Here is a 13,801-nt window from a genome sequence, read left to right on the forward strand (position 1 = left end):
CTCCTGGCAGAGCTGCGGGACGCACGTGTTTGCAACAAGAACAACACTTGCTGGCGAGGCGAGGCAAATATGCACTTTTCGCCAGGGTAGTTTCTTGCCAGTTTTCTCGGCGCACGGTTATTAATTTTCGCCCGATTTTTGCGGCGCGCCCACCGTGTGGGATTTTCCCCGTTCCGTTTTATTTCTTTTCGGTTTGTCTTTGTGCTTTTGCACTGCTTAAATAAGAGCTTACCGATCTTAAAGCTCGGCTTCGAAAGCTCCGTTGCGATGCGCAGCACAGCACTTACGGCAGCTCAGCTCAGCTGTTCCCTACCTCGAGCTTGCTTGCACCCACCCCAACTATACTATGCCCTGCAGCGATAATTGGCCCAAGGTTATTGCATGCGATATCCGAGCACCATAGCGATAACCTATTTTGAATCGGTATTGTCCAACCGCAACCGTTACAGGATATATTTAGCGATAGGTGTGCAGGAAATCCTTTGGGGCGTCACTCAAGCCCTCATATCGTATATTTACAGCTCTGCTGCGGTCCCATCGTCTCCCCAAACGCCCAATGCCAATGGGGGCCAGGCGCATGACACTCGGCTCGAAGCATGTCCAAGCAAACGCCAGTGGAACGCCGGAAGGAGAAGCCAGCATTTCAACGATTCAAGGATCACTGCCGCCACTTCACGGCCTTCATGTTCAGCAATGTGGGCATCATACTGCTAGTCACCTTCTACACGATTGGCGGCGCATTTATATTCCAGGCCATCGAAATCTTCGAAGTCGAGCGACTCAGGTCGGAGAAGCCGAATCGGTTCATCGAGCGCCTTGTCAGCGGGGAGTGCCTCACGCGCATCTGGGAGTTGACGGCCGAAAACATTAGTTTCTTCGACCACAAGGCCTACAGGAAACGGTGACATATAGCTAACAACTGAGCAAATCATAAACTAAACTAGACTATTCTACGCTTTTAGTGTCAATGACGTACTTCTGGAGTACCAGCGGGCGATTGTTAAGAAGCAACTGAAGGGACCCGATGTGGAGCAATGGAGCTTCTCGAGGGCCTTTCTCTATTCGCTGACCGTCATCACAACGATCGGATATGGTAACATAACACCCCACTCCGAGTGGGGTAAGCTGGCGACCATTCTGTATGCGATAATCGGGATGCCTTTGTTCCTGCTCTACCTCTCAAACATTGGCGATGTGCTGGCCAAGTCCTTCAAGTGTATTTACTCCAAGGTCTGCCTGTGCCGCATATGTTCTGGAGTGGCCAAGCGCCGGATAATACGGGAGAGACGAAAGATGCGACATCTTGCGCGGGCGGTGAGTGAGAGCGTCTCTCATCAAGTGGGATATCATCACACATATAATTTCAGCTCCAAATGCACCACATGGAGAGTGGCGGCGGAAGCAGTAGCTACTCCAGCAGCAGCTCTACCACCAACAGCAACAGCAACAGCAGCAGTAGCACCGACTACACGAAGAGCTCTTATCACAGCTCCAGCATCGTGGATGTGGCGTACAGCGGATCCGATTCGGATATTGAGCGAGAGATACGCGGCAGCACGGATGAGATAACTGTTCCTCTGACAGTCTGCATTTTTGTCATGGTCGGGTAAGAGCTGCAGACTTCTTAAAATGCTGCCACACACAGATCCCTTAAGCACGCTGCACTCCTTCTCTTTCAGGTACATTCTGTGGGGTGCCTTGCTCTTCGGTCGCTGGGAGGACTGGAACTACTTGGATGGCAGTTACTTTTGCTTAATCTCGCTCAGCAGTATTGGATTTGGTGATTTGGTGCCAGGCGACCGGGTGGTAAGATCATCACGAATACAAATAAGAACCGTCTATGAGCTTTCTCTTGATAGATAACCGCCGATAGGGACAAAGTTGAGGTCAGCTTTATTCTCTGTGCCGTATATCTATTGCTGGGAATGGCCGTGATTGCCATGTGCTTCAATCTGATGCAGGTAAGTGATCGTATTCTGTCGTTTAATGGATCTAATGATTATTCTTTATGATACGAGGAGGTCGTACACAACATACGAGCTATTAAGCGGGGATTCAAAGCCTGCTTCCGTTGTCGCAGCTCTTAGAGGCCTCTGGTCCGGGTCTTGGGTTCCCAATTACAATTACGTTTTATCGTACAAAATTATAATTATTTAAATTTATTATCTTTAGGTAGATTTGTACATATAGTAGGGCTAACTACGACTAAGTAGGACTAAAAAGAATGTTTCTTCATGAAAGGGACATTTAATACGCTGCTACACCCTAAGACATATTGCAATTGACTTGAAGGGCGAACAGTACATTTTGAAAACGTAGACAAATCAGCGGCAATAAATCACGTGCGCTTCATCCATTTCATTGGCTTTTTGTTTACCCGATCTAAACGCTTTTGTCTTGCCAGCAAAGCCTTCACCTCGTGGTGGTGGTAGTGTAGACGAAATCATCCTCTTCGGTGCTCGCACCGGCGGACTGCTCACAGGTTGAACGGTCGGGTATGTGGTCAAGCTGGACTCACTGCAGCACCATCTATTCAGCATAATGTTTTGGAGGGTGATCCGGTCTTTGACAATCTGCGGTATGAACAGCTCCGTGTCATACCCCGGGCACTCCACCATCACCACGGCCCTTCCCGACAGAAACTGAATTGTGAATGATAGCTCCGCCCGCGGACTTTTGCTCACCACCGCCGGCAACGACGGATTCGATTTTGGTGGTGTGGGTGCCATTGTGATGAATTAACGTACGCCTTCCGATGGGGATAATTTTTACCAAAATTAATATCAATGTTGTAGCAAACTATTTGTGTGATGGCTGTGTAAAAGAACGATGTAAGCAACTAGAAAGAACAACTAGAATGAAGTAAAACAAACTGTGAACTTACTGGAATGTTTCCGACTTTTTTTGGAAAATTATGATAAAATTTGAATTTGTTGGTCAAAAAAGAGAGGCTTCGATTGTGCTCGGTGATGGAATTTTTATAATTATTATAGGGCTGCAACATCGATAGTTTTTTTTATATGGTTTTATCTCAGAAAAACGTCTGGTGCAGTGCAATACTAGGACTCTATGACTAATTTGTACTATCCTACTCGTATTTTCTGTTTTAATTAAATTATCACCTATAAATTAAATATAAATGTAATGAAAACATATCGATAGTTAATGATATCGCACTATCGGCAGTCGATAGTACCACTAACCATACAGTATATAGATGTGCCAGTTCATTCAACGAAAGCGTCACACACTGGCTAGCGCGTTCAGTACCCCAGAGTGACGTCATCATGAGAGAGAGAGCGCAGAGAGAACATCTTTGCATGTTTAGTACACACGCAATATGTTTCGACAAAAATATGTGATTGCATGCTTTTTCAGATTTTTTGAACTCTCTCTTAGGTCTGGTTCTGTTTTGCCACCAGCATGTTTTAGTGTATGGGTGCAAATACATTCTCACGTACTTTGCGTGTGTGTGTTTAGTATTGCTGGCCGCTAGAACTGAAATTTGAGTTTGGTTCTTGTTTTGGGTCTTTTGATGGACTGACCTACCGCCACAAAATAAATGAAGAATGGGCAGGGGGTGGGGTTATGGTACACTAGGGCGCGGAAAATGAAATAAAAGCTGTTATTTGTTTGATTTATACCACAAAATATAAAATATTACAATAATATAATTACACATTTATTTCCTTATTTTAAACAGGTTTATTATAAATTATAAAAATTATGCAAACGCCGTCGGTTCTCGACTTTTTTGTTTATTATAACTAAAACAATGATGTATCTACATATATAATATATGAAAAAATTTATACATATATACTTAATGAAAACCAATTTGCAATCGATGTTTGCATTATTTACAGCGAAAACATATTGTGTTCGTACTCGTGACTAAAAGAGAGTTTTTTCGATCCACCCCCTTCCGCCCCCACAAAGGACGAAAATCTGTTGCATCCACAATATTGCACATTCGCGAAAACTAAAAACGCAGAATAGATAACAACCATATCTATCAGATTGCTGAATCTGGATCAGATCGGATCATTTTTGTAGCCAAAAGCAAGAAATCAATTTGCAGTGGCCGCGCAGCGCCGACGTCACGCTCAGACTGATTTTCTGTCTCTCTCGCACGCACTCTTTGTCGTGTCGTTTAATATTAGCGGCGTCTGCCGGAGGGGAGCCATACTGACTTAGTATCGGGTATAACTGTAGAGTTGCGGTGTCCGCAGCAACTCACAACGTTCCCCCTCGTTCTTTCTCGCTCTGTCTCTCTCTAACATACGGGTTTCATGGGCGGTTTTGCCAATTTCAAAATATGAGTTCAAGGATCTCAGAACCTATAAGAGCCAGAGCAACCAAATTTGGTATCCACACTCCTGTGATATCGGAACTTGACCATTTTGTGTCAAAATTTCGCCACACCCCCTTCCGCCCCCGCAAAGAACGAAAATCTGGGGCATCCACAAATCTCAGAGACTATTAAGGCTAGAGTAACCAAATTTGGTATCCGCACTTCTGTTAGATCTCACTATAAAACTTATATCTCCGAATTTCGCCACACCCCCTTCCGCCCCCACAAAGGACGAAAATCTGTTGCATCCACAATATTGCAGATTCGAGAAAACTAACAACGCAGAATCATAGATAACAACCATATCTATCAGATTGCTGAATCTGGGTCAGATCGGATCATTTTTGTAGCCAAAAGCAAGAAATCAATTTGCAGTGGCCACGCAGCGCCCGACGGCACGCTCAGACTGATTTTCTGTCTCTCTCGCACGCACTCTTTGTCGTGTCGTTTAATATTAGCGGCGTCTGCCGGAGGAGAGCCATACTGACTAAGTATCGGGTATAAATGTAGAGTTGCGGTCTCCGCAGCAACTCACAACGTTCCCCCTCGTTTAGTCTGTGTTTGAATTCGGAATCTCTTTTAGTCACGAGTACGAACACAATATGTTTTCGCTGTACATAATGCAAACATCGATTGCAAATTGGTTTTAATTTATGCCCGCCGCCTCATCTTTGTCGGGGGGAGGGGAAACTCATATTGCGTAGTAGAATCAATAGCTTCTGGGCGAGTCAATAAAATAAATATATTTCCCTGAATATCCAAGGCCAGCTCCAAACTATCGTTTGCCCCAAAAACTATGGGCGGCAATAAAAGTGTTTCTCTGGCCACAAATTAGTCTAATGACTGTGGTTAGGGGCTGGGGCTTGGGCTGGGCCTGGGGGCGGCTGTCCAGAGCAGAAGTTTATAAAAATAATCTAAAATGAACTCGTATTTCACACCCACTAAATAAAACCTTAGAAAACGAAATGAAAATCTAAACAACAGCAACAAAAGGTGTTTTGGCGTTTGGCAACCGCTACCACAGACAACGGACCGCACCGACAGACAGCGCATCGCACCGCATCGCACCGCATCGCATCATTAGGAACTCTCCAATTTGACGCCATCGAACGCCATTAATTCTTGAATGTAGACCGTCTGTCCGTCTGTCCGTCCCCTTCAGCGCCTAGTGCTCAAAGACTATAAGAGCGAGAGCAACGATGTTTTGGATCCAGACTTCTGTGATATGTCACTGCTACAAGAATATTTCAAACCTTTGCCCCGCCCACTTCCGGCCCCACAAAGGGCGAAAATCTGTGGCATCCACAATTTCGACGATACGAGAAAACTAAAAACACAGAATCGTAGAAGATGACTATATCTTCTAGAGTGCAAAATCTGAACCAGATCGTATAATTATTTTTTATTTTTTTATTTATTTATTTATTAAATTAACAAATTATCTGTTAATAATGGTACTTAGATTAAAGGCGGAAAAAGATAAGTTAAAAGTTAGCTAAATTTAAATGATTATAAATATTGCATGCAATTAGTTAAAGAGACAGTTCAGGGGATAGGGTTTGACAGAGGGAGTTATAATTATGGCATAAAACCCTAAAAGGTTCATGATCAGCATAATTAGACCTACATATGGGTAGACGGATAGGCCTAAAAGTACGGGTAGGTCTGGATGGAACGGCCAAGTCAATCTGACCCAAGAGAGTTTGGGAGTCAACAGTCCCAAGAAGGAGCTTGTGCACGAACATTACGCCATTGCATATTCTGCGATGGTGCAACGACGGCAGGTCGATAAGATTTAGCCTAGACCGGTAGGGTGGCAAGATTCTACCCGAGTCCCAGTTAAAGTTCCGGAGGGCAAAAATTAAAAATTGCTTTTGCACGGATTCAATAACAGCCTGCTGCTCTTTATACTGCGGGCTCCACACACAAGAACAATACTCCAATATAGGACGTACTAACGAGATGTACAGTTGTTTCGTAACGTACGGGTCGTCAAACTCCTTGGACCAACGCTTGATGAACGCTAAAACACCCTTAGCTTTATTTACAGTTGCAGCTATATGGGTGTTGAAACACATCTTATGATCAAAAAGGACTCCGAGGTCATTTGAACTCGAAATTCGCTCAAGGACATGATTTCCTAGAACATATGAGACAAAATGAGGAGCGCGACGGTAAAATGTCATAAGTTTGCATTTGGAAAGGTTCAGAAAAAGAAGATTAGTTGAACACCACAATAGTAGTTCACTTAGATAAAGTTGAAGGCGTGTGTGCAAATACCAATCAGAGTAAGAAAGACAGATTTTGACATCATCAGCATACATTAGTGTAGTAGAGTATGTTATAACTTGAGGAAGGTCGTTCACAAATAAAATAAACAGAAGCGGGCCCAGATGACTTCCCTGTGGCACACCTGAAGTAACATTAACAGTATTTGACAACACGTTAGAAAACAAAACACGTTGAGTACGGTTAGAGAGATAGGACAAAATCCAATCTAGAAGATTCGTTGGGAACCCTAATAAAGAGAGCTTTTGAATAAGCAGAGCATGGGTCACAGAATCGAATGCCTTGCTGAAGTCCGTAAAAACTACATCCGTCTGCAAACCAATTTGAAAACCCCGGTGGATTAGGTTAGAAAACTTAAGAAGGTTAGTCGATGTTGAACGATGTCTGAAAAAACCGTGTTGCGACGGAGATATCAAGCTGCAACAAAGATGTTGCAGTTGCCGGGTGACCAGGAACTCAAGAAGCTTCGGGATGGCGGAAAGCTTTGCGATACCACGATAGTTTTCAATGTTTGATCTTGAACCTTTTTTCTGAAGCGGAATGATGTAGGACTCATTCCAAATTACTGGGAGACAAGACTGTTCCAAGGAGAGGTTGAAGAGAAAGGTCAAGGGCTTGCAAAAGGACTGGGCACAGTGTTTTAAGATGCAACTTGGTACCTTATCTGGACCCGCAGAAAACGATATGTCCATAGATGACAAACCTTCCAGAACAACGCTTTCCTCGAAAAAGGGCAGAAAAATGCTGTTAGCTTGAGGTAGCTGGTACGGATACGGAGTGGATGCGTTGTAAATATGAGACGAGTACGTTGTTTGGAAAAAGTTAGCGAATAAATTTGCAATACCAACAGCAGAAGCTTCTGTTTTGTTCTGGTAATGAAGGGACGGAGGAAAAACGTTTGACTTGCGCTTAGAATTAACGAACGAGTAGAATTTTTTAGGATCACTACGAAAGTTACTACTACATTGTGAAAGGTAATGATTATAACACTGACTATTGACGGCAAGGAACAGAGAGCGAGCGGAGGAGTATAGAGCTAAGGCCAACGTGGAGCCCGACTTCTGGTACTTTTTATAGAGCCGGGATTTATTATTTTTTAAGTATGACAAATACTTGGAGAACCAGGGAGGCTTGGACGATACAGGTACAGTGATATCTGGAACAAACGTATTAAGGGCGGAGTAAATAGAACTATAAAACGAGTTAACAGTTGCATCTATGTTCGGTAATGAATAAAGAAACGACCAATCAACACGCGAGAGATGTAGATCTAAATCAATAAAGTTTGTTTTGCGAAAACACTTTATGTGACAAGGAGCCATGGAACTGTCAGCACCTCCAGATTGTGTACACTCCAGTGATATCAACAAAGTTGGATGGTAAGGATCTTCAGGGAGAGATATTGGGCTTGCTCTAGATACAGTAGCAAGAGAACCATCGTTAACAAAAACGAGGTCAAGAAGTCTGTCCCTAATGTTTTTAACGGCATTAATTTGGACAAGGGAAATATCCGTTAGCCCATTGATAAAGTCATTATGGCAATTGGGAAACAACAGGTTAGCGTTATCACAAGGCAGCCAAGAAAGAAATGGGAGGTTAAAGTCCCCCATGACAATACTCGATCATTGCACCCTAATGTAGAAACAACATTATTAATTGCTGAAAGGTGGTGTAAGTAAAGCTCATCATCAGACCTGGGAGGAATGTAAGAGCAGGTTAAATAGAAAAATGCGGAGCCAACACGAACTTTGACTGCAACAAATTCAATTCCATGAATGTTATTGAATGGGAATAACTCAGATGAGAAAACAGATTTAACTGCAATCAGAACCCCACCTGCAAAAGATGGGCGGTCCATTCTATAAATAGTGTAACTATCAATGAAAATTTCGTGATCATTGACAGAGGAGTTAAGCCAGGTTTCGGTAAACGCGATGGCATCGAAATCAAAGGACGCGCTATTAGTATGAATTTGACGCAATTTTCCCAGCAAACTGCGAACGTTCTGATAGTGCATGAAAAAATAGTACATCAGTTTTTTGGAGCATGTTCGGTAATTCTTGGATTCGAGTTCGAATCTTTGAGAAGGAACTCATGCACAATTGTATGCTCAGGCCATATTGACGGTTCTAGAGAACAGGATAGTAAAGAATCAGGGAGAAGAATTTTAAAGGATGATATGTTGCGCTTATGTTTAAATGTAAATTTAGTCACAACTATATCAACAGGCGAAGTGTTAAGTTTAGCGGCAAGGTGTTGTTTAACATCCTCCGTTGTAGCCTCAGGAATAAGACGAGAAACAAATATTGCTTTCCGAGGGACCACTGCTTTAAGTTTAAGTCCCGAGCGAGATCGAGATGGTGGAGCCACTCCTAAAAGAGATCTCGGTACAAGGGCAGAGGAATTGGCAGCAAAGGCTGTAGCAGGAATTGGAGTAGGAATTGGAGCAGGAATTGGCAAGACGTCGTCAGCAACCAGCACACCCGCACTAGGAGCACTCACCGCGTCAGAAGTGACGGCCACAGAAACTGCAGGGATGGGATTGATGCTGTTGGGGAGTTGGGTGCTCGAAGGAAGCACATTGCTCGGTGTAAAGAACTCCGGAGCCACCGTTGGCGGATTTACAGACAACGGCGTGGCATGACTACACGGAAATGCTTCCGATGGATGAAGGTGGGAGGCAGGCGTACCAATCGGATTAGGTTGCAAGAGATTGGTATCATTATGCGGAATTTTCCGTCTAGGCGATTCGCTCAAGAGTTTGAGCCCAAGAAACTGTGATTCAAGGGCAAGAAATTTCTCGTTGAGAGCCACAAATTGTTTCCGGACATCCACAAACCCAGTTCGAGTCTGTCTCATAAATGTGCGCATTTCGGCCTCAATCTCCCGACAAGCCAGACATGACCAAGACAGGCCCATGCGTTTCGAGATCAGATCATTCAGCCGGCCAAAATTTCCACCACCAGCACATTTTATGTGGGCAAAATTGTCGCACAGCCAGCAGCTAAGAAATGAATCACCAATGATAACACCACCGAATTCACATTTCTTTGCACTGCAAACAATTGCCATTATGGACAGTAGAAGAATGCACGAATAAAAGAAGAACGGAGTGAGATAGCAGGTAAAGTAGGAGAGCAGACAGCAGAGCGAGCCAGACAATCAGCTGCAGCGGCAATAATTCAAAGCAGATGATCTAACGAAGTGCAGAAAACGAGCAGTAAACTCACCAAAGCAGAGACACAAAAGAAAAGTCCACAGAGAGGGAGAGTATAGGCAATCCAGAGAGAGTGAGAGCAACAATGCGAGCAGCCCGCTTATGCTCACGAGAGAGTGTGGGCGATACAAACGCTGATGCGCGAGAACAGTGCACACCGAAGAAGCGATAACGAAAAGCAGACTGGGCAAAAAAACAATAACAAATTGCCTGCACGAGTCCGATGTGTTACGTTGCAATATTGAATTTATATTAAACACTTGTTTACAAACAAAACACTGGTGGTTAACACAAGGTAGAATCAAATTAAAGAGATGCGATAATAAATCAAAACAAAGACACAACAATGTTGTATGATATTTAGGCAAAGGGCGGAGAATGCGGGAGCAAGAAAAAAACACAACCGGCTTAGGCAAGAGCTAGAATCAAGAAAACAATTTCATTCTTCTCTCGCTCTGTCTCTCTCTAACACACAGGTTTCATGGTCGGTTTTGCCAATTGCAAAATATGAGTTCAAGGATCTCAGAACCTATAAGAGCCAGAGCAACCAAATTTGGTATCCACACTCCTGTGATATCGGACCTTGACCGTTTCGTGTCCAAATTTCGCCACCCCCCCTTCCGCCCCCGCAAAGGACGAAAATCTGGGGCATCCACAAATCTCAGAGACTATTAAGGCTAGAGTAACCAAATTTGGTATCCGCACTTCTGTTAGATCTCACTATAAAACGTATATCTCAGAATTTCGCCCCACCCCCTTCCGCCCACACAAAGGACGAAAATCTGTTGCATCCACAATATTGCAGATTCGAGAAAACTAAAAACGCAGAATCATAGATAATGACCATATCTATGAGATTGCTGAATCTGGATCAGATCAGATCATTTTTATAGCCAAAAGGAACAAATCAATTTGCACTGGCTACGCAGCGCCCGACGACACGCTCAGACTGATTTTCTGTCTCTCTCGCACGCACTCTTTGTCGTGTCGTTTATTATTAGCGGCGTCTGCCGGAGGAGAGCCATACTGACTTAGTATCGGGTATAACTGTAGAGTTGCGGTGTCCGCAGCAACTCACAACGTTCCCCCTCGTTCATTCTGCTATCTACATTTTTTTGTTCGCCTGCTGATTTTAAGGGCGATTACAACATCAGCAACAATCCATTACAAGCAAAAGCACTTCCCGCAACACACACCTGGTACCCAGCATATGTACAATGTTGTGAAGAGATCTATGTGACTTGTACAATTTATTCCTTCATTCTTTTTCTATCTAACGACAAATATTAGAGCTATTTCGACTCGCTCACTCCGCCGGGGCGCTACTTACTGAGGAAAACTGGAAACAGCGAGTGCATGGAACCAAAATTTCACATTCTAATAGATAAGTCCGTTCACTAAGAAATTACAAGAATCTCCGTTTCATTTGAAGCACAGCTACCCTTCTTTCATTCATTCAGTAGTTGCCAGCTTAATTATTACTATTTATATGAATATTTTCTCTTGATTAATCCGCACGCATATTCACACGCATGAATTCACTACGCAATGCGGAATGGAATGGAATCTCTGATCGCCTGGAAACTCTGTGTAGCATAGCATGTACATACATATGTACATATGTACTCGTAAACTACGAGTAGGTGCAAAATGGTATCCAAACTCTGTCCGGACAGCACTAAAACAATGTATCAAGATCTTTACGAGTATGCGTTGCAGATCGTATATTGCACGATAATCCCAGACTAGACTATAAAAATAAAACACCTACTCGTACAGGCAAGGCAGCATACTCGTACGGGCACACATGAACACTCATTCGTACGTTCCGAATCCGTCCATTGCTCGCAAAGACTTATGGCCGCTAAGGCTAAGCACTTTGATAATATAGCCAGCGTTTTGTTTATTTACCACTTTGTGTGTTTGGGCTAAACTGCGAGTAATCACGGATATATTTAGCGATAGGTGTGCAGGAAATCCTTTTTGGCGTCACTCAAGCCCTCATATCGTATATTTACAGCTCTACTGCGGTCCCATCGTCTCCGCAAACGCCCAATGCCAATGGGGGCCAGGCGCAGGACACTCGGCTCGAAGCATGTCCAAGCAAACGCCAGTGGAACGCCGGAAGAAGAAGCCAGTATTTCAACGATTCAAGGATCACTGCCGCCACTTCACGGCCTTCATGTTCAGCAATGTGGGCATCATACTGCTAGTCACCTTCTACACGATTGGCGGCGCCTTAATATTCCAGGCCATCGAAATCTTCGAATACGAGCGACTCAGGTCGGAGAAGCCGAATCGGTTCATCGAGCGCAATGTCAGCGGGGAGTGCCTCACGCGCATCTGGGAGTTGACGGCCGAAAACATTAGTTTCTTCGACCACAAGGCCTACAGGAACCGGTGACATATAGCTAACAACTGAGCAAATCATAAACTAAACTAGACTATTCTACGCTTTTAGTGTCAATGACGTACTTCTGGAGTACCAGCGGGCGATTGTTAAGAAGCAACTGAAGGGACCCGATGTGGAGCAATGGAGCTTCTCGAGGGCCTTTCTCTATTCGCTGACCGTCATCACAACGATCGGATATGGTAACATAACACCCCACTCCGAGTGGGGTAAGCTGGCGACCATTCTGTATGCGATAATCGGGATGCCTTTGTTCCTGCTCTACCTCTCAAACATTGGCGATGTGCTGGCCAAGTCCTTCAAGCGGATTTACTCCAAGGTCTGCCTGTGCCGCATATGTCCTGGAGTGGCCAAGCGCCGGATAATACGGGAGAGACGAAAGATGCGACATCTTGCGCGGGCGGTGAGTGAGAGCGTCTCTCATCAAGTGGGATATCATCACACATAATTTCAGCTCCAAATGCACCACATGGAGTGTGGCGGCGGAAGCAGTAGCTACTCCAGCAGCAGCTCTACCACCAACAGCAACAGCAGCAGTAGCACCGACTGCACGAAGAGCTCTTATCACAGCTCCAGCATCGTGGATGTGGCGTACAGCGGATCCGATTCGGATATTGAGCGAGAGATACGCGGCAGCACGGATGAGATAACTGTCCCTCTGACAGTCTGCATTTTTGTCATGGTCGGGTAAGAGCTGCAGACTTCTTAAAATGCTGCCACACACAGATCCCTTAAGCACGCTGCACTCCTTCTCTTTCAGGTACATTCTGTGGGGTGCCTTGCTCTTCGGTTGCTGGGAGGACTGGAACTACTTGGATGGCAGTTACTTTTGCTTAATCTCGCTCAGCAGTATTGGATTTGGTGATTTGGTGCCAGGCGACCGGGTGGTAAGATCATCACGAATACAAATAAGAACCGTCTATAAGCTTTCTCTTGATAGATAACCGCCGATAGGGACAAAGTTGAGGTCAGCTTTATTCTGTGCCGTATATCTATTGCTGGGAATGGCCGTGATTGCCATGTGCTTCAATCTGATGCAGGTAAGTGATCGTATTCTGTCGTTTAATGGATCTAATGATTATTCTTTATGATAGGAGGAGGTCGTACAGAACATACGAGCTATTAAGCGGGGATTCAAAGCCTGCTTCCGTTGTCGCAGCTCTTAGAGGCCTCTGGTCCGGGTCTTGGGTTCCCAATTACAATTACATTTTATCGTACAAAATTATAATTATTTAAATTTATTATCTTTAGGTAGATTTGTACATATAGTAGGGCTAACTACGACTAAGTAGGACTAAAAAGAATATGTTTCTTCATGAAAGGGACTGTTCGGGCCAGCCGCTGAAGAATAACCGTAACTTTAACATTATTATTGTATGAGCAGAGAGAGCCGCCTATGTTGTAAAACGTTGACGTTCTGCAGAGCTGCTGCGCTCTCCCGCTAAAGGGGCTCTCTGCCGCCGCCACTTCGGCAACTACTTTGATCTGCTGCCGCCACTTCGGCAATCACTTTGATCTAACGCCGTCGTCT

The 13,801-nt window shown here is 44.4% G+C and overlaps 1 protein-coding gene and 1 pseudogene across 1 annotated transcript; one reads left to right on the plus strand and one right to left on the minus strand.

The window, feature by feature from the left end:
- Positions 1-548: 548 nt before the first annotated feature.
- LOC117190490 lies at positions 549-13,592 on the plus strand (annotated as a pseudogene).
- LOC117190500 lies at positions 2,143-3,073 on the minus strand. The gene is made up of 2 exons (XM_033395570.1): positions 2,885-3,073; positions 2,143-2,814 (listed from the first exon to the last, which is right to left on the minus strand). The coding sequence occupies exon 2, from the start codon at positions 2,727-2,729 to the stop codon at positions 2,325-2,327; it is 405 nt and encodes a 134-aa protein (XP_033251461.1). The 5' UTR covers positions 2,730-2,814; positions 2,885-3,073; the 3' UTR covers positions 2,143-2,324.
- Positions 13,593-13,801: the final 209 nt, after the last annotated feature.

This window comes from Drosophila miranda, assembly GCF_003369915.1.
Source record: "Drosophila miranda strain MSH22 chromosome Y unlocalized genomic scaffold, D.miranda_PacBio2.1 Contig_Y1_pilon, whole genome shotgun sequence".
NCBI lineage: Eukaryota > Metazoa > Arthropoda > Insecta > Diptera > Drosophilidae > Drosophila > Drosophila miranda.